Source organism: Dendrobium catenatum, unplaced genomic scaffold, assembly GCF_001605985.2.
Source record: "Dendrobium catenatum unplaced genomic scaffold, ASM160598v2 fragScaff_scaffold_898, whole genome shotgun sequence".
Lineage (NCBI taxonomy): Eukaryota > Viridiplantae > Streptophyta > Magnoliopsida > Asparagales > Orchidaceae > Dendrobium > Dendrobium catenatum.
In genome coordinates this window covers 1,103,590-1,124,969 of record NW_021319360.1, presented here as the reverse complement: position 1 = coordinate 1,124,969, position 21,380 = coordinate 1,103,590, and the positions used below count along the sequence as shown (strand labels likewise).

Here is a 21,380-nt window from a genome sequence, read left to right as displayed (position 1 = left end):
TGTGTAATACTTAAAAACTATGGGAGCGAGTTATGGAGCGTAGGTTGCGGCATGATACTAATGTTTCTCAAAATCAATTTGGATTCATGCCGGGTAGGTATACTATGGAAACCATACATTTATTGAGAGTTATGATGGAGAAATATAGAGATAATAAGGAGGATCTACATATGATATTTACTGATTTAGAGAAAACATATGATAAAGTTCCAAGAGAAGTGCTATGGAGAGTTCTTGAAAAGAAAGGTGTTAATAATACTTATATTCAAATCATTAAAGATATGTATGCAGGAGCAATTACTAGTGTTCAAACTTCAAACACAAGGTGGTTTGACAAAGTATTTTCCTATTTCAGTTGGATTACATGAAGGATTAGCCTTAAGTTCATATCTTTTTTGCTTTAGTCATGGATGTTCTCACTAAACATTTGCAAAAGGATGTACCTTAGTGTATGCTTTTTGCTGATGATATTCTTCTTGTTGATAAAACTAGAGAGGGAGTCGAAGGTAAACTTGAATTATGGAGGTCAACCTTAGTGTCTAAAGGTTTTCGCTTGACTAGATCTAAAACTGAATATATGGAGTATAATTTTAGTAGCAATAGACCTAGTGAGAGTATTGTGACTTTGGGCAATCAAGTCATTAATAAGAGTACGCATTTTAGATATGTTGGGTATATTGTTCTGAGTGATGGTGAAATAGATGGGGATATTATCAACAGAATTCAAGTTGGATGATTGAAGTGGAGGAATGCATCAAACTTATTGTGTGATAGAAAAGTTCCCCTCAAACTTATGGGAAAATTCTATAAGATGGTGGTGAGACCTGCAATGCTTTATGGGGCCGAATGTTGGCCATTAAAACAGAACCATAATACTAAGTTAGGTGTTGCAGAGATGAGGATGATTAGGTGGATAAGTGGCTTGACCCTTAGAGATAGGATACGAAATGAGCATATACATGAAAAGGTTGTAGTAGCTCCAGTAGAAGATAAGATTAGAGAGAGAGTCGCCTTAGATGGTTTGGTCACATTTAATGGAGGTCTTCCGATGACCCGGTTAGGAAAGTTGATGTATTAGATTTGACTTATGTTAAGAAAGGTAGTGGTAGACCTAAAAAGACTTGGTTAGAAAATATTAGAAATGATCTTTCTTTATTAGATTAAATGAGAATTTGACTTTTAACAGGATACAATGGTTAAAAAGGATTCATATAGCCGACCCCACATAGTTGGACAAGGGCTTGATGTTGTTGTTGTATTCTACTTACTCAATTTCTATATATAATTATAATGTTGTGTCCAATATGTGTTTCTGTCCTATATTTTTAATAAGTGAAGTGTTCAGTGTTCGTATCGTATCATGTTTGTGTCGTCGTGTCCACGGATGTGCATCATAGATGTTTAATTTAATTGCATATTGATTCATTCGCTGAATTTTCATTACTCGTGCACATTAAATTGTATCCATGTTTCATGTGCACGAGTTGATTTTTTATCATTATATAAATAAATAAATAAATAAATAAATAAATATATGTTCATGTAAACGTTACTAACATAAGGAATTATTTCCAAATTAAAGAACTTATGCAATATTTAAATATGTTAAATCTATTTACATCATATGACAATTCATTGTGAGCTTTAAAAAGAATCAAGTAAAATGTGCAAGACACAATTAAACGGTAGTACAATTAGAATTCTATTTAGTATTTAAGAAACCTGCCACAAAATTCCATGAGAATTCTCCTAACAAAGGAGGTTGTGCTTATCCTCAAATAAATAGAAGTTGCTTATTTTGAGTTGTAATACTCGAAATTATATTCTCTCAACATTTAAATAAATAACATTAGGTGGCAATCATCTTGGAATACTTACATAATATGAACCTAAATCAATGTCTAAAATTGTAATAAGTAATCAAACAAATGATAATAAAAGACTTAATTGTTGCCCTACTTATGTGTTTCGTGATCAATTCAATCCAATATGGTGAGAACAAGGAATAATCGACTCGATGTCGCTCGGAGGAGGTTTGAAACACCTTGACTACTGCAATTGAAATCACCCGAATGTTGCTCTATTGCCAAATGGATCATGGCGATGCTTTCAGAGCACTAAAATTTTCAAAGAAGCACTCTTCACACTTGACTCAATCAAATCCGGTTGAAAACAATAGACTAATGAAGCAACGTTGAGTGAAATCACGCGAACATCATTCATTCATGAAATGGATCACGCCATTGCTTTGAGAACGTTCAAATTATTAGGAAAAGACCCATTGTGTTTAATACACTTGAATGTGATTGAAAAACAACAACTATGGACACGTCGTTGTCTATAATCATTCTAAATCGTCCGTTTGTGAAAAAAACCATGCCATTCGTCCAAAACGTCAATATTATTAGGAAATAAAATTATATTGTCGAGGTTTCCACATGAGAGAAATGATTAAAAATTCACTCAGTGCATGCAAAACATGGATAAAATTTAACATGGACAAGCAATGAAAATTTAGTGAAGGAATTAAGAGGTCATTAATTTTACACACACACACACACACACACATATATATATATATATAATTTTGGAATCTTTATTACACTTGCATTTGTCCTTTTTACTAGAGTTAAAATGAGAAGTTTAAATTAATTAATTATTGAAGAATAAAAAGAAAAAAGTAATAAACTAAAACCCAAATAAATATACTTAACACCTGCACTACCCATCTTCTCTCATTTGTACGAGTCAGAGTCAAGAAAAATCATACCCCTTCTTCTCAAGCTCCATCTATCGCCGCTCTCTTATGCAAATGCCCCTATCACCAACTGACAAACCCTTGTCGATTGCAATCAACTTCCCCGAAATTGATGATACAAGATTAGGCGGACTTAGAAGATTTTTTTTAATGCTATTGAAAGATTTTTAATATTATTTTTTTATTTACAATGGACAATTTTTTTCATTAATTTGTAAATAATTGAGATCTGCCTGATAGATTTGGTATGAATTGCCAAAAGTATGTGAGCTGCACTAGTAAAAAATGAAGCTAATGAAGGTTTTTCGGGGGTGGCAACTCGACGATCGCCTTAATTTTGTTCAGTCAATTTCAATTTCCCTAATATATGATATAATCTAGAAACTTATTTGATGGAATTTCGAAAGCACATTTGAGTGGGTTTATTTTGAGATTAATCTTTCTGATTCCCTCAAATGCGATCTTTCGATCATTGAGTTGGTCTTTCCTTTTGACGATGAGATCATCAATATTTGATTTTTACAGTATTCCTTATTTTTAAGGTGACTATCTTTGGCTAATTTTGCATGTCATGTCTTATTTCTTTTATTATCGGTGTCATTAATATCTAAGCTGAGTTGTAGATTTAAGAATGTTAAGATGGATGCGTGGTAAAACTAGTAAGGATGAATTCAGGAATATTTGTATTAGAGAAAATGTTAGAGTGATATCTATTGAAGATAGTGATCAGAAATATATATAAGTGGTTGGACACGTACAATGAATGGTAGAAAATGCATCCATTGGGTGAGTTGGTAAAATTAGTGATGTAGCACATGGAAGTGGATATATTACCAGATCAATGGCAAGAGCATATGAAGCTCAAGCCATGAAGAAGCCCTAATGATTTACACTATTTTATATAAATTTTTATATATTTATATATTTTAGGATTGTGTGTGTGTAAAGACTTAATGTTTGTGTGGACTTTATGTTCCAAGTGCTACTTTATGTGTAAAATGGCTAGGGAGAGTGATATGAAGTGGCTAGAGAGTGATGTGGTCAACCAAGAAAGTGCTATGGAGTGTAGTGGACGACCAAACATGGAGAGAGTAGTTATGGTGATTGCACATCTGGGCCACCCCTCCCTCCTCCCTTTTCCCTCTGTTTTTATTTTAAAATAAAGGGCTGTGTCAGTTCACTTGGTTTTCAGTTGCATAAAATGTTCTAAAATTAAATGAAGGGATATTTGGTTTGCTTGCACGTTTTGGAGATAAATTCCAAATGGCTTGGAGGCTTGGTGGCCGGCCATACTCAAGGAGATCACCATGGAAGTGTTTCTAGCTGTAGGGTAAGGGTAAGAGCATATGAAGCTCAAGCTATGAAGAACAAGAGCAAATGAAGAAATAGTTATGCATTTAGTCTAATGCATTTATATATTTGCATGTATTTAGCGTTGTAAGTGTTATGTGAACTTCATGTTGATATAATTTACTTTTCTATAGTTTTACATTTAAGTTTAAGTTTTTGTCATATGAAGTATAGGATAGCCATGCTAGTATGCATGAGAGAGGTGGTGGTTGTAGGTGGTTACTTGTGGGCTATGATGCACCGACACTTCTCCTTAAAGAGGCGTGCAGTGTCCGACACCGTGTCCGACACGACACTCGTCCGACACTCCTCCGACACGTGTCGGACACGCCGAAAACGTGTCCAATTAAAAAATATTAAAAACAAATTGGACACGCGTGTCCGACACGCGTATCTTAAATATTTTATAATTTTTTTAAAATATAATTTCTTATATTTGGCGAGATTTAAACTAAATTTCTTATTTCCTATCCACAACACCAAATCAATGCCTGCATTTAATACCCATTCATCGAATATTCTCATTTTCATTTCTCTTTGGTAGTGAAAGTATTTTCATCTCCTCTTTTTTTGCACAATTACAAATCTTTCTCTTATTGAACCCCAGTTGAAAGCAGTGATATTCAATGATGATGATATTGAAGGCCAAAAACAAACCTCTAAAGCTAATCATACTAGTTGAAGCTTGAATGCTTGATGTTGTAGTAAGTCATTATTTGCTTATATTTTTATGGTTGTACTAGATATTTTGTACTAATTATTTTATATTATAAGCTAGACAAGTTATCATGTCATTCATTTATTATTGTTTGTCATTTTTAATATGATATTACATTAATATATATATACTATATAAAAAAATGTATTGCCGTGTCTGCGCCGTACCCGTGTCCTATATTTTCAAAAAAAAACGTGTCCCGTGTCCGTGTCGTGTCGTGTCCGTGTCGCCGTGTCCGTGTCCGTGCATCATAGCTTGTGGGCCCACCCCCTCCCTCCTTTCTCTCCTTCCTTTTGATTTTAAAATGACGAGATGTAACCCTTCACTTAGTTTTCAATTGTATAAAACATTCTAAAACTGAAATAAAGATAGATTGGCTGTGCTTACAAGATTTTAGAGAGAATTCCAAAGGGGTAAAAGGCTTGGTGTTCGACAATTCTAAGGAGGTTGGTTGATCTTCTTGGATTCTCTTCTTTAGTGAGTAGGTTTTAATTTTATGTACTTTCTTTTTACTAGAAGTTATGTCATTGTATTTTAGTGTGTATAATTCAGCATAAAATTTATAAAATTAAATTATTTTATTCTAATTCCAAGTCTAATCCTACCTATTAGACCAAGCCAAGAAAATCTATTTTTGCTGATTAGTATTGTTCCTCTTATTATTTGGCCAACCAAAACTCCATAAAATTCCAACAAAATTTCCAAAAAATTAGCTCATCTCCCATACTTCGATAATGCTAAATTTATTTTGGGTTATTATGGTTAAATTACTGGAGAACAAATTAGCCCTAGTTCTCATTTCTATTTATCCTTTCTATCATATATGTGTTTTCAGTCACATATAAAATCCCAAAAAATGATAAAACTCCACAAAAAAATCTCAAATCTTATCTAGGAAGTTTTATTGATCATTTGCAATTTGAATTATTGAATTCCACCAATTACAGGAAATCACAATCAAATCCCTAACATTGGTTTGTTCTGGATTGAACCGACTTATATCTCTTTCAAAGCACATTTAGACTACTTAAACCTCTCCATCATTTACTAAACTTTTCAAAAATAAACTTGGCAGTATCACTTTAAATCAAGTTCAAGTTTGCTGGATATATATATATATATATATATAGAGGGAGATTCAATTGGTAGAATTTGGATTTACATCTCTGAACAGATTACAAAGCTTGTGACTTAGCTCCAAATTTCATCAATCCGCAGAGTAACTCTGTAAAAATTGATTATAACTCTTCTAATTATATTAGTGTCCACAACATCCACCAATTGATCACATCAGTAATCTAAGATCTCATTATCTTGCCATCGTTATCAAATAGTGTCAAGGATTAAAGGAAAATGGTAGACCAAGACTACTTGAATTAAAGTTCAAAATGATTTGCAAAGAATACATTTAATATCTCGAACAACACTCAACATGATGATGATAGTATATAAATGTTAGTGTTTCGCAGTACAAAAGTCTTTGTCAGCTAAGTAGAGCATCTCATAAATGCAAATGTTAAGATTGATTTGTGAAAAAAATTATGAAAAATAAAATTAGAAATGATTATATTAGAGGAATAGTCGAGGTAACATCTATTGAAGATAAAGTGATCAAAATAATCATAGGTTATTTGGACATGTACAAAAAAGGATGAAAAACACATATTAGATGGTATATAAAATTAATATTGGAGGGAGGTAGCAGGGATAGATCTAAGGAATGTGGGTGAAAGTTATTAAAAAGGCTTTGTGAAGAATAAGTTTAACATATTAAATAACGCTCAATATTAAGAAACGAAAAAATGGTTTCATAAAGCTATAACCAAAGTAGTTGGCAGAAGGCTCGTGTTGATGAAAAATGATGCTTCGGTCTTTGGAGATGTTGATTTATTGTTTGTTTTCATGTACACCCTGCATACCTTTATGCATGTATAAGCAATAGAGATTGCAGATTATTATTAATTCTTGTGATGAATTAGTACTCTATATAAAGCTACTCTTTCATTAGGAAAGGCCATGTATGAAATAGTGTTCTAATTCACATGTCTACAACTCCCATTACTTGCAAAGGCCATTAAATGATTTCATGTTTCTAGGATTGAGTCTATTGGCTCATTGGAAGTTAAGGGCGCTCTTGGAAGCTTACAGAGAAAACAGATAATTCTAATTGATAATGATGGTGTCAAGATAAATTTTCTATTATGGGGTGAACAAGTTATCCTAGCCAATCTTTTCAGGTCTGTGTTTCTATTAATCTAGAATTATTTGTCTTGTTGTCTAGTCACCCACTTCTTACATTGTTTTTCCAATCCTCAGTATTGGATGCATGCTTGCTTTAGATACACCTTTCATTGCAAGTGCTCCAGCTAATGGAGGGATGAGTGAAGAAATCTGCCTTGAATATGGTAGCATAACACAGCTATATTTGGTTCCATTCGTCCAACATGAGGAGCAGGTTATTTACTAGCTTATGAAGTTTTATAATAATATACTTCGTCAAGTCACTCACAAAATTATATACTGCTAGGTACATTTATCTTCCACACAAACGAGGTATCAAGGATCAAAGTCCTGCACCCAAAACCAGAGTCAAAGCAAAGGTTCCCAAGTAATATTACCACTTAATCCACAAGGTTCCATCGACTTCAGCAGTTATCCATTCCGAGTGAGTCCATTTAACCTTTTTAATTCTATCTTGACTGTTATGTTAACAAACAAAATTCAAAATAATGTCAATAATGCATCAGTCGGACAAGCATCTTCTGAGGCTACTTGCATTGATGTGAAATTCTGCCTCGGATTGCTTACGTTTTTGACATAGGGTTTGCAATTCTACAATTTATTCTGGATTGTTTCTCAATCCAGTTGTGGTGAAACTAAGCATATCCCATTGAAATTTTTTGTCTCCCCGCTTAAGTGAGTTTTCATCATTTATGTACTATTGCTACATGCAAATGAAAGTCTAACTTCTCGTGCTTTATATGTAACTCTAATAGCTGATTTAAGTATTTGTAACACTTTAAATGACCACTGAAAGATACCAAATGAAACAGGGATATATACTACCATTTTACTGGGATTGGGGATGGATGAATTGGTTGGACGAATATTAAAAACTGATATGTTGCACATGAAATTTTAGTGTAGGAAATGACTTGTCAATCGGAACTATATGTATATGTATATATTAGATGTTCTTTGATGATATATTTTAAAATGATGTTATAAACTTGGTATTAGGTTTGAAATTTATAAGCAGTAGGAAGGGGAATGATAATGAACGCAACAATAATCCCATTTTTAGAATTATCATGGCCTTTGATTTATTTAGTCAGATGACGTAGTTGATCCAACTTAATCAAAAGATTTTTGTCAGGAGTTATGGGTTTATTCATCTAAGGGAATTTTATAGACTTAGTGTAGATGTTTATCGGAGGGAAAGAATTCAAGTCAACCTTAGCTAATAGAGGTCTTTATGCCTTGGCAAGTGTATCTTTTTCATTCTGATTGGAGAACTTAAGAGGTTTGATTATGAGGGTAATCTAATGGTGTCATTTCATTGCAACATCATCTACTTGGAGGGCTTGATCATAATCGTTCTAAAAAAAAAATCTGCTCATGGATATTTTAACCTTTTTTTAAAGATAGAAATGCATACTTTTTAGTCTGTTTGCATGATGCACGTGCACGTTTTTTCAGTGCATTTCCATTGTGCACTTATGCACTTTTTAATATATTTGCATGCTTTTTAATATCTATATGCGATGCACTTACACTTTTTTTTGTCATTTGTACAATGTAGTTACATGTTTTTTAATGTAGTTACATGTTTTTTAGTTGAATCTACATGATGCATTTGTGGAAAACCATGCTTCTTGAGGCAGTTATATGCTTCTTGTGGCAGCGGTGATCTTTTTCTGGCCGATGCATGCTTCTCAATGCCAGCTTGCTTCTTGAGACAATGATATGTTTCTCAAGACGGTGCACTTATATTTGATAATTGCATTTGATGTGCGTAGATTTGAAAAATACCAGGATATTTGGTTGTTTGCACGAGTATTTATCATTGAGTTGCGCTCAAAATTTTATTTTGAAAATTTAAAAGATTACCTTCCACCTTCTCTATCTATTTGCGTGTATGTGTTGCAAATCTGATGACGTAATAGACAAATAGGAATCTTGGTATATATCAAGTTGTAATAGTTTTTGTCTTTATATATATTCATTTTGCATGATGGGTCTCATAGAAAGTCATTCCTCCCTTCTATTAATAGGAGATGTGTAGCTTGGTTTATTTAATCCTATTCAAATTCATTTGAGTTTTTATTTTGTTTAGGGATTTTCAAGTGTGATTTGAGCATGGTAAAGAGGTTCAGTTCGTGCTTGTAGGTGAGCTATTGTGTTATTTATAAGTCCCCTATAGATCTTGTTTTAATTTTAATGTTCATTTTCATTTTGTAATTTTTGGTTTGTTTGATTACAATTTGTTCAAAACTATTATTTAAAATTTTGTTGTTCGTTTCTGAATTTCAGTGGAATTAAGTTAATGTGTTATACTTTAAAACTATGGGAGAGAGTTATGGAGCATAGGTTGCAGCGTGATACTAATGTTTCTCAAAATCAGTTTGGATTCATGTCAGGTAGGTCTACAATGGAAGCTATACATTCATTGAGAGGTTTAATGGAGAAATATAATGAGAATAAGGAGATCTATATATGATATTTATTGATTTAGACAAAGCATATGATAAAGTTCCAAGAGAAGTGCTATTGAGAGTTCTAGAAAAGAAAGGGTTTTCTTAATAATGCTTATATTCATGTCATTAAGGATATGCATGCAGGAGCTGTTACCTTTGTTCAAACACAAGATGGTTTGACCAAGTATTTTCCTATTTCAGTTGGATTACATCAAGGATCAACCTTAAGCCCATATCTTTTTTGCTTTAGTCATGGATGTTCTCGCTAGACATTTGCAAGAGTTTGTATCATGGTGTATGATTTTCCTGATGATATTCTTCTTGTTGATAAGACCAGAGTGGGAGTTGAAGATAAACTTGAATTATGGAGGTCAACCTTAGAGTCTAAAGGCTTTCGTTTGAGTAGATCTAAAATTGAATATATGGAGTATAATTTTAGTATAGATAGTTCTAGTTTGGGGATTATGACTTTGGGTGATCAAATCATTAATATGAGTACACGTTTTAGATATTTTGGGTCTATTGTTTAGTGTGATGGTGAAATAGATCAGGATATTATTAGTAGAATTCAAGTTGGATGGTTGAAGTGGAGGAATGCATTGGGCTTGTTGTGTGATAGAAGATGTCCATTTCAAACTTATGGGAAAATTCTATAAGATGGTGGTGAAACCTGCAATGCTTTATGGTTGGCCATTAAAAGAGAAGAATAATATTAAGTGTTGCATGGATGAGGATGCTCAGGTAGATGAGTAGCTTTTCTCTTAGAGATTGGATATGAAATGAGCATATACAAGAAAAGGTTAGAGTAGCTCCAGCGGAAAATAAGATTAGAGAGAGTTGCCTTAGATGACTTGGTCACATAAAACGACAGCCTTCTGATGACCCGGTAGGAATTTAGATATATTAGATTTGGCTTATGTTAAGAAAGGTGGAGGTAGACCTAAAAAGACTTGTTTAGAAAAGATTAGAAATGAACTTTCTTTATTAGATTTAAATGTGAATTTGACTCTTAATAGGACACAATGGAGAAAAACGATTCATGCGGCCGACCCCACAGTGGGATAAAGGCTTGATAATGATGTTGTTATTTTATATGAACTTCAATAGTTTATGCAACCTCCTACTTAGGGGATTTCTATAGGAGTGCTTGACCTTACCATTATACCTAAAAAAGCGTGTTTGATTGATGTCGTATGACATCACAGCTGGAGGATTTTTATTCCATCATTTTTAAAAAGAGTGCATAGGCTTTCATATACATGCATGAGCGAATATGTAGAATTTGCCTGACATCTTAGCATAACTCACACATATATTTATTCTATAAATTTTTCTGCACCATTAGAACAATGCACATTGGTACATAATAGGAGAATTTTGAATTATATTTTCATGTGAGATGGGTGACGAAGATGCAGAGATACGTTGAGAGCAAATACACAATTTTTTAGTCTCTATTTTATGTATTCTTTTTTTTTCCTTTTTCCTTTTCTTTATATGTATACATAGATAAATAAATAAATAGATAAATAAAGAAATAATATAATATAATATAATATAATATAAATGTGGAGTAAGAAAGATAAAGATATGAACATGATTAGAGAGAGCGAGGATAAAAAGTCACTAAGAGGGAGGTAAGATAGACAAATTTGAAGTAGTGAAAAGGGAAGAGAGTCTTCTCTCTATAGAGGAAGGAGGGGAGAGGAAAAATTAGAGAGAGAAAGGGGGAGAGAAAGTAGAGAGAGAGAGAGAGAGGAAGTAGTCTTCGATGGATTATTGTTGGGGCACAAGGAAGTTGGTTGAAATAGGCTTGTCGTAGTTAAGGAGGTTGGTAATTGGAGAAGGTGGGAACAGTTGCTAGCAATTTGGAGGTGGAGTTGTTGGAGAGGTTATGAGGTGGGTTGGCATACTGAGAGGATGGTGATAGGCATAAGGCTTGCGGTTTGAGGGTTCTTGGAGAAAGGGGACGCTAGAGCTGAGAGGAGAGGGGAGATTGGCATCTAAGAGGTTGGTAGGCTCGATAAGAGCCAATTAAGGTGGGAATGGTCGACGAGAGCTTGTCAGCGGTGTTGTTGTTGGATTAGTTGTTGTATGGTGGGTTGGTAGGCTGACGAGATGAAGATCGACATAGGTCTTGTTGTTTGAGGGTTGTTGGAGAAAGGGTGTCATTAACCTAATATAGCTGGACTCACGGACTTAACAGGTCCTGTTATGTTGACTTGTGACATGCTAGCCCAAGATCTAAGTTTTGTATGACTTCTCATAGTTCAGTAAATCATATAAATCATAGAGTTTCTAATTAACTTCAATAAACAGAATAAAATAAAACCATCCACAAATTTCTTTTTATTGCATATATCATCAAAATGTATATGCAGCTTTACACTATAGTATATGGCTACAAAGATCAAAACAGAGAAATATCATAACTAGCCACGACTGTACAAAATTAAGAAAATACTTATACAGGCTCAGATATATAAGATCCTGAACTCAGCTACTCAACGAGCTCTTTCCCTTTCTCCTGACTTGAAACATAAAGAAGATAAGATGTGCGAGCCAACATAGATTAATAGGTCACACTCACTGATCTGAATTTTCAATAATTTATTCATTAAGCAATTAATTAAAGGCAGTTCAAAGAAATTTGCTATATATCAGAATAGAAAGTAACAAATTCCCCTCAGGCCTCCCATAAAAAATAAATGTTAGAATTCAGGCCCTTAGGGCTTCCTATACTGGCATATTAGAAAATAGTCTATTATGACTCTTAATATCTATCATATATCAAATATTTAAAAACTCACTCTTATGACTTACTGCGATCAATGTTTAAAATTGCGTATTCGGGTATTGATGCGTTTTTCATTCGTGAGGCGAGGCGTAAGCCTCAAAGCGTTTTGAGGCGTAAGCCTCAAAATGAAAAGATTGCGTAAACATAAAATGATAAATTTTTTATATACTAATGAGTGAATAATATAAAACATAAAAAAAACATAAGATATGAAGTGAAATCAAAATATCCCATTAATAAGACAACATGAAATATAATTCAACTCAAAATTCTATCTTTCCCAAACCCCATTATTCTTTTCATTAACATATAATTCAAATTTCCAAAAATAAATAGCAATGACATATCACATAAGAACTCATAAGTCATCAACAGTGTCATCACTAAGGGGTTTTCATTTGAATCATTATTATGATGAACTGCTCTCTCCCCTTCCTCCTCTCCTATAGAGTACAATGTTGAGCATTTACTTCAAAATTTATGTAAGTTTTAATATATATATAGCGTGAGGCGTAAGCCTCATGCCAGTGAGGCGAGGCGGGCCTCAAGGTGGGCCTCAACCAAGTTGAGGCGCAAGCCTCATAAAAAAAACTCGAGGCGTAAGCATCGAGGCGTTTTTTATTGGAATTGCGCAAAGGCGGGCCTCAAGGCGAGCCTCATATTGCCCAATTTTAAACCATGACTGCGATTTAACATTAGAATAGAACTTCCATAACATATCAGATCTCATAATACACATTTCTAGCAGAAAAACATATATATATAGCATAACATCACAATAAGGAAATGTAAATTAACCAATTTCAGAATTTCACAGAAGCTTTGTTGGTAGACAATAAAATTAATTATAGAGTATAATTTCATAGTTTCAAACTGTCACCAGATTATCGAGGATTGTTCAGTGCATTATTTTAAAATTTTAATCGCACTACAAAATTATTTTTTGGGATTATAATTATTTTCTAATTAAATAAATTAGCGTACTTTTCAAATATCCTATAGAAAATTTTCAAAAAATACCTAAATATCCAGAATGACTAGCTCTAAAACATACAGAAAATTACATGGTGAAGGTTTTGCAGGTATAAAGTTATCCACATTTGTGTAGTATGAATTTATAAATTTAACAAAAAAAATCCCAAGTTTTTCGTATTTGGAAAAATGAAATAGACAGAATGTAATTTATCTCAATTCAGACAACTTTCATAAATGAACCAACAACAGAAAATGGATCAGTCTCCCAAACCTAACTCTCTCTCTACAATTCCTCTCTCTCTAGATTGCTATTTTAGGATGAAAAAATGATTTTGATAAAATAAAAAAAAGGTGGAAATGGATATTTTATAAAAAATTTAAGCCTGGTGCTGTAGAGCCTGGTCTTGCGTGCCATAGTGGTCCCCATAAGAAGGCATTGCACCGTAGTTCTGCACCTCAGTGTTGCAGCACTGAATTTTATTTTACCAAAAGGCAAAAAGCTGGATGTCATGCCTCCGTGCGCCCCAGAGAAAAGTTCTAGATTCTCAATCATGCATACAACCCCTTCGGGACTTGCTTTAGAATAGATTTGGACATTCACATGCATGCAAAACATTCTCAGACAAATGCAAGAGGTGTTAAATGCGAAAATTTAGCGAGTTACCGTTATCTGATCTAGTCAGAATTGGTAGACTATGCCCTGATTCAGGAGGTGTTACAAAGAGGTGGATAGATCTGAGAGGAGAGGGATAATTGGCGTTTTAGAGGTTGGAGGGAGAGGTTGTGAGGCTCGGTAGGAGTCAATTGAGTTGGGAAAGGTCAATGGGAGCTTGTCAGTGGTGAGGAGGGAAGAGGTCATATGGGAACCTATGTGTGAGAAGATCTAGCAGGTCCCCATGCATGGGAGAAGGCAAGTGTTGGGTATGATTGGTTTGTGCTATCTGATGCAAGAGGGCGATGGGAAGAACTATTCATACAACATGAGATAAGATGGGGATTTGACCATATAGGCTACCAAATTTTGATATATTTTTTTTATATTTAACTTTTGTTTATTTAGTTTTTTAGATTAGATTTAATCAATAATAATAATAATTGAGCTTTAAATGCGCGCGCGCGCACACACACACATATATATATATAATGTATTAAAAATAATAATTTTTATTTTAATAATTGTAAGAGCATTTAATTTAATTCAGTGTGCATCAACTAAGATCATTTTTGTTGCTCGAGTATTCCAATTGCGCGCTGTAACCTCAGGTGATGGAAAATATTGCGTTTCATCTTTGTGCGATAATACAAATTATATGGTTGCCTTCTTTGGATACATCGACATAGTGTGTTTTTTGAACGACCAATGTTCGGGTGATTTGTGATTTCTCCGCGACTTTGTGTTTTTATGCCATCGTTTAATTGTGATTGATCTAGTTGAGTTGATTGTAGGAGGTGCTTCCCTTGGTATTATTTACATTTCAGGTGTGTCTGCACACTCCATGTGCCGAGCGGATGATGCTTGAGTGATTTGATCACATTCGACGCTTTTTGAGTTTATTTCGTGTGATGTCATGTTAGTTGGTTGCCATTCTCAATACACTTTCTCGAATAAATCATGGAACACAAATGGAGGTCAATAATGCCATAATAAATTGTGTTGTGCTTGAAGGTTTTGAAATAAAATATTGAATATTAAAATTGCTAGTTTGCACCAAAAAGTTTTTTTTTTTAAATTTAATTTTATCTTCTAGAACAGATTCAGTGTCTAATGACTACTTCCGGGAAGACTTGATGCCTCCGATGCTAAAAATTATTATTTCCAGCAGCTTAAATTATTTACCTTTAAGATGCTTACAATCTTAACTTTCCCACATCAAATTATATGCATAACCATTTTCAAACTTTTGAAGCTTTGTAGGCTTATGTGAGCGATCTTAGTGATAAAATGACTGGAATCAGCCTTTACGGGACTGTTACAGATATCAAAAGAGAGAGAGAATCGGTTGAAATTGTGTTTTCCATGACTATCGCAGATACAACAGGATCAATTGTTGCAAAGCTGTACTTTGTCGGATCATGGTAAAGCTATGTGCTGCTGTTTTCCATCATGAATTATTGTTGTAATCTGTTTTTATTTATTTTGTTTTTGTTTTGTTCTGCTCAGTCTTGATTTTTTTTTTACTTAAAATTAAAATGTTTGTGTAGTCTAATTATTTTCTGTTTGCGGAAGCAAAATTAGAAAAATGCGGATAACAGAAAATATAATTATTTTATATGAAAATATTGCAATAAAGTCAATTTAATTCATAATTAATTCACCTTAGTTCTAACTATACCAGTTAAGTTTTTGTATTTGACTTAGTGTTACTTTTAGTTACCTTCATAACATTGATTAATAGGTTTTTAGGATAAGTAATATTTAATTATTCAAATTAAAATTTAATTAATGTTATCATACCAATAACAGATAATCATAAATAAGCATTACTATTCTAGTGATCTTAATTAAAATAATCATTAGTTTCTAAATAACCCTAATAAATTGTTAAGCTTTAATTAATAAGAGTAATCGATTGATTATGGAATTATCCCATAATTACTATAATTAAATACTAATAATTTTAATGAATATCCTTATTAATCCCTAATGAGCTTAAGTATATAATTAATTATTGGTTGCTCTAGTCAATTAAAAGCTGATTAATTATCCTAATTTTATTGACTAATTCAATTCAAATATATTAATTATCTTAATTAGTACTTGAATTAATCCCTAATTAGTCTAAAAACTCATTAATTATCAATTACTCTTATTAATAGTAATAAATAAATTAATTATCTTTTGCTTAATTTCATAAGTTAGACATAAAATTTTAATGATCTTAATTAATCCCTGATATTTCTGAATATTTAAATATCATATGCATAATTAATTATTTATTTATTATCTTAAACTTCATTATTATACTAAAAATCTTAATAATATCGTTGTCAAAATTAATATATATTTTGCCTTAGTATATTGTTTACCCACATGATTTTAATCAAGTAATTATTCTAGACCTCATTACTATAAATACAACTTTAAATCTTAATGATATCCATTATTACACTAATTGACTAAAACAATCGGTAGGCCTATTTTCGAAACATATGAAATTATTCTTGTTAAGTGTTTTCACAATTTGAGAAAAACAGGCCATTTTGTTTGCTAAAACAAGAAATGGAAAGCAGGTTTCCAAATGCATTTTTATTATTTGAGTGTTTGTTTTTAAAATTAAAGTTTTTAGCTTTTAAGGATTTATATAATAGTTTAGATATTAAGTCGAGTGATATATATATATATATATATATTAGTCAAACAAAGAGATACGAATAGTAAGGATTTAGTTCAAATGAAGTGCATTGATGAAGATCAAATAGTGCTTTTATTGAAAGAAGATATTTTACAAAGGTGGGGAGATATTTTGTTGATCTTTTCAATGAAGATTGTGAGAATATAATTGATTTTAATGTCCTTAGCACCGCACCCTAAATGAAAATAAAGATTTTTGTTTTTATCAGCGTATTAATAAAATCGAAGTTAAAGAGGTTTTAAAGAAAATGAAGTATGAAAAAACTGTTGGACCTAATGATATTCTAATAGAGGTGTGGAAATGCTTAGGAGATGATGTAATTTCTTGGCTTACTAAACTTTTTTATATTATTTTTGTCACAATCTAACCAAATAGGACTCATTGATGGGACAAGTCCTATCGTGTTGAGCTATAACAGGCAAATCTCAATATCTAGTTTTGAAATTATTTCAAAATTCTTCTTTCAATTTAAACTTTAAAATAAACTATAGACTACAGAGTTGCTATAAACATCCATAATACTGTAAATAAACTCATCAACAATATTTCTTTCATTTCATCAAAATGTATCTAAGGATCTACACTAAAGTACATTGCTACAGAACAAAGATCAAAACAATGTATAACTAACATTAATTGTGATTGTTCAAAAATCAAAACAGAGAAATACCTATAAACTTATAGCAAATCTTGAAACAACTAATCAACCAGCTTCTTTCCTTTCCTAGATTCTAAAAACCAAAAGCAAAACCATAGTGAGCTACATTACAAACAACTATCTAAACTTTCAAATATTTCTTTTATTAAATATTTTCATAATATTTAAATGCAGTAAAAACATCATTATAAATCCCTGTATTGAGTAGAATAATAAAAGTATAACAATTATCTAGATTCAAATAATAATACTGAGCAAATAATTAAAATTGAAATTCATATCACATAATAGTTTATATTAGATTTTTTTAGTCTTAGACATAATCTTAAAGGTCCCTTGATGATGCATGACTTAAATGCCTAAGCGATGTTAATTAAAAATTTTGCACGCTTTAATTTAGAGAGCAATATTAACTAGTAAACTAGGAGTGATTTAAACGATGAAATAAAACAAACAAGGGGTGAAACTAGCTTAGGCCAAGTCATACAACTAAAGGTTATGATCACAAAATAATCAATTACTCAAGCATAGCATACATGGAAGATTTTCAACGAAAAGTCCCTAAGTTAACAATGAGACTAGTCACTATGAAAATAGATCCCTTACTCAACTCTTTAGAATACTAGGCTTTGCGGAGAGAATTAACAGAACCTTCATGAATCAATTATGATCATAATTGAGAGCAATTCAAAAGATATAAAATTTGGATGAAGAGTTTACCTTTGTTAGGGTTTGGAAATAATCTGCCATTGCACAGAGGAGAGTTATTCGTCAAGGGCTTCAGCAAGGGTGAAGACGATCCTCTCCACATAGTCCTCTATAGTTTGGTCAATCTCTAGGTTGAGGTTGAAGAACGGGGAGTTGAGGATAGGGGTGTCAATATTTGACACGACACGAAAACTTGACTCGGAATTTTCGGGTTAGACCCGACTTGTTTCCAAAATGGGTCGGTTTAGGGTTCCCGGATTCGACCCGTTTGAAAAACGGGTCGGGTTCGGGTTGACCCGACGCATAGCTGTCAATGACGCAAAATAGCGCGCGCCATGGCGCACGGCGCGGCACGGTGCACTTACGGCGCCATGTTCATGGCGAGGCGCATGTGTTTAAAATAGCGCGCGCTATTTGCGCCACATGTGAGCCATGGTGCATTGCGCAAGGCCCAAAATAGCGCGCCAAATTGTTTTTAAATTTTCTTATACTTATGAATATTTTTTATATTTAAAAATATATCTATATTTTAAGGTAAACGACTATTCATTGCCTTAATTTCACGAAAGATTTTCTGTTTGCTGCATCCGCTGAACACATCCCGCAGTCCCTAAGTCGAGGTCGCTGAATCTATCCCGAAGTCGAAGGTTTTCTATTTTCTATTTGCTGCATTCGCTACTTCCGCCGAATCCAGCCGAATCCGTCCCGAAGTTGAAGTCGTTGTTTCCGCCGAATCATCCTGCAGAGCAGTGCTTCTGCCAAATCCGCCCCCTCCTTCGTCTGTTCCAATAAAAAATCTTACTAGTTGACTCTGATTTGCAACCTCCATCTGTTCCGCACAGCTCTGTTGTTTTGCATGGCTATTTCTTACAAGAATTTACAACTTAACAGGTATGCTCGGTACCGTTAGGTACATGCTCGGTACCGCTATGTAAATCTCAAGATGTAGCTGGTATTCCTCCAGCTGTAAGACAAAGAACTACCCGATCTCCAGGTATCATTATTTACAAAAAAACTTAAGACTGATTTGTTATGTAATATTGAAAAAAAATTCATTTCTTCCAGCTGATGGTGGTTGACATATGGACAAGGAGCTCCCAATTTACAAAGCTTTGTTATCAAAATCATAAGTTTATCATGTAGTTCATCTGGATGCGAACGCAATTGGAGTATTTTTGAACATGTAAGTATTTTATAATGTATGTGTTGATTTTTTATATATGTTCATAACATAGTAATGTAATAATATTTTAATTGCAGCTTCATAGCAAACAAAGAAGCAAATTAGATTATGGTCGCTTAAAGGATTTAGTTTATGTGAAATATAATAGAGCACTGATTCAGAGATTCTATCATCGTGATGTCATTGATCCTATTTCTTTGACTGAGATAGATGATGCAAATGAATGGCTAACAAGAAAATTAGATGATGAGTCTGATGAAGAAAATGACTTTATTACTGGAGAGGATGATTTAACTTGGACAAATGTTGCTAAAGCTACTGGTGTTTATGATAAAAGCTATAATATTCGGGAAAGATCTAAAGGGAAAGAGAAAGAATCTTCAATTAGCCATGATGTTGCTATTGAGAATGATGATGAGGAGCGTGATGAAGAGGATTATGAAGTAGGAGACAATGTTGAAGAAGATAATGAAGCTTTTTTAATATTTGCTGCTGATGATGATTCCCAAGAAGAGTAGATTAAATTCATATTTGATCTTTTTAATATTTGAATTATGAGATATTTGGATGTTACTTAGTCGAACTTATATATATGTTATGGTTGTCTTTTATTATTATGATAGCTTATGTTTCATTTTTAATAATATTTCATATTCATGCTTATTATTTTATATTTTTTATATAGCTTGCGCCATGTTCAAAATAGCGCGCGCCGCGTCGTGCGCTATTTTCATGGCTCCAAATGGACCTTTGCGCCATGGTGCGCCATTCGCCGTTAACAGGTATGGTCATATGCATGATAATTGTACAAGTTCTCTTAAGCATCATTACTTACCTATAGGCAATATTTTTACCAATATAAGATATACTTAGATAGATATCACTTTGTGTGAGAAATTAAGTATGGGGCTTATAATCACACAAACCATATAATTCACCTGTATTTAAACTACATTCATACTACTATTATGTACTTAGATGCTTATGATCTTAATGAAACATGTTTAGAAATCCATAAAATTGATTTCAAAATGATTAGGGATGATTTGTAACTCTTAATGTGAGTTTTTTATATTCGTGATATATCTTCTAGGCATAATCCATACATGTTACACATGTTATTTTTTTTGGCTTTATAGATGTCATGGTGGTGTGAAATGGAAAATGTTAAGGGAAGAATATAACTGGCTAAGGTTTAGATGTGCATACCATTAAAAATGTAGCTTTGATACTAAATTGATGTAGGACTTTTGACCTTGATGGTAATCATCTTATTTTCTTTTTTGATTGTTTGAATTTCTTTAATTTGCTTAATTCCATTGAGAAGAGGATGGTATCCTCATTGTAGAAGAACCGAGTCTTATTTTTGTTGACCTTCGTGTAAAGAACAAAAAAAAAAGAGAGCAGCTCACCTCGTATCTGTCGAGGAAGTCCAGAAAATCAGCGGATATCCCGCTGAATTCGGCGCCGAAGCGATCTTTTCCCGGATTTCTCGCAAAACAGCTCGTCGATCGCGCCATTCGCGTCGTTAAATAGAAGCTAAAGCCTCCGACTCTTCTTCCACCCCGTGAATTCCCTCCCACTCGTTTCCTCGCATCCCGAGCTCCTCCCTCTCCCTCGTCTGCTACTTCCGGCTCCAGTCCGACGCACGAGCTGCTCCCGTCGCAGCTCCCTCGACGACTTCCCTTCCGGCCGGATCGAAAGTCACGACATTTTGATCGTAAGTAACAGAGGGAGCTCGCTGTGAAGTTAACTTTCTCCCTTCCCGCACCCCTTCGGCCGGATCCCGTGAGAGAGAAAGAGAGAGAGAGAGAGGAGAGAGCACCTACCTCTTGAAGCCCTAGACCCGTCGACTCCTCCTCATGCGACGACTCTCCCTTCGTGTTCGGATCGGAAGTCACTCATTTTGATCGGAAGTAACAACAGGAGCTCGCTGGAGGTAAAGGTAACTTTCTCCCTTTCACGCGCTTGTTCGACCTAATCCCGTTAATCTCCCGAAACAGAGAGTAAGAGAGGGAGAGATGTTTATTTTAATGTTGTTAATTAATTAATTTTAATTTTAATTAATTTGATGATTATTTTTAATTATAATTAATTATATAGATTATAATCAATTATAATTAAATGTAGTTAATTATTATTAATTATAGTTAACTATTAGTTATTATTAATTATTATTAATT

General features: G+C 33.3%; 1 protein-coding gene across 2 annotated transcripts in view; it reads left to right on the top strand.

Annotated features, from left to right (window-relative positions):
* Positions 1-21,380, top strand: part of LOC110110524 — a 62,606-nt gene that overhangs the window by 30,659 nt on the left and 10,567 nt on the right. For both annotated transcript variants that reach the window (XM_020842038.2, XM_028697215.1), the window contains exons 6-9: positions 6,923-7,063; positions 7,143-7,281; positions 7,354-7,491; positions 15,211-15,371. In XM_020842038.2, coding sequence (XP_020697697.1) covers positions 6,923-7,063; positions 7,143-7,281; positions 7,354-7,491; positions 15,211-15,371 — 579 coding nt within the window. The remainder of the gene's footprint in view (positions 1-6,922; positions 7,064-7,142; positions 7,282-7,353; positions 7,492-15,210; positions 15,372-21,380) is intronic.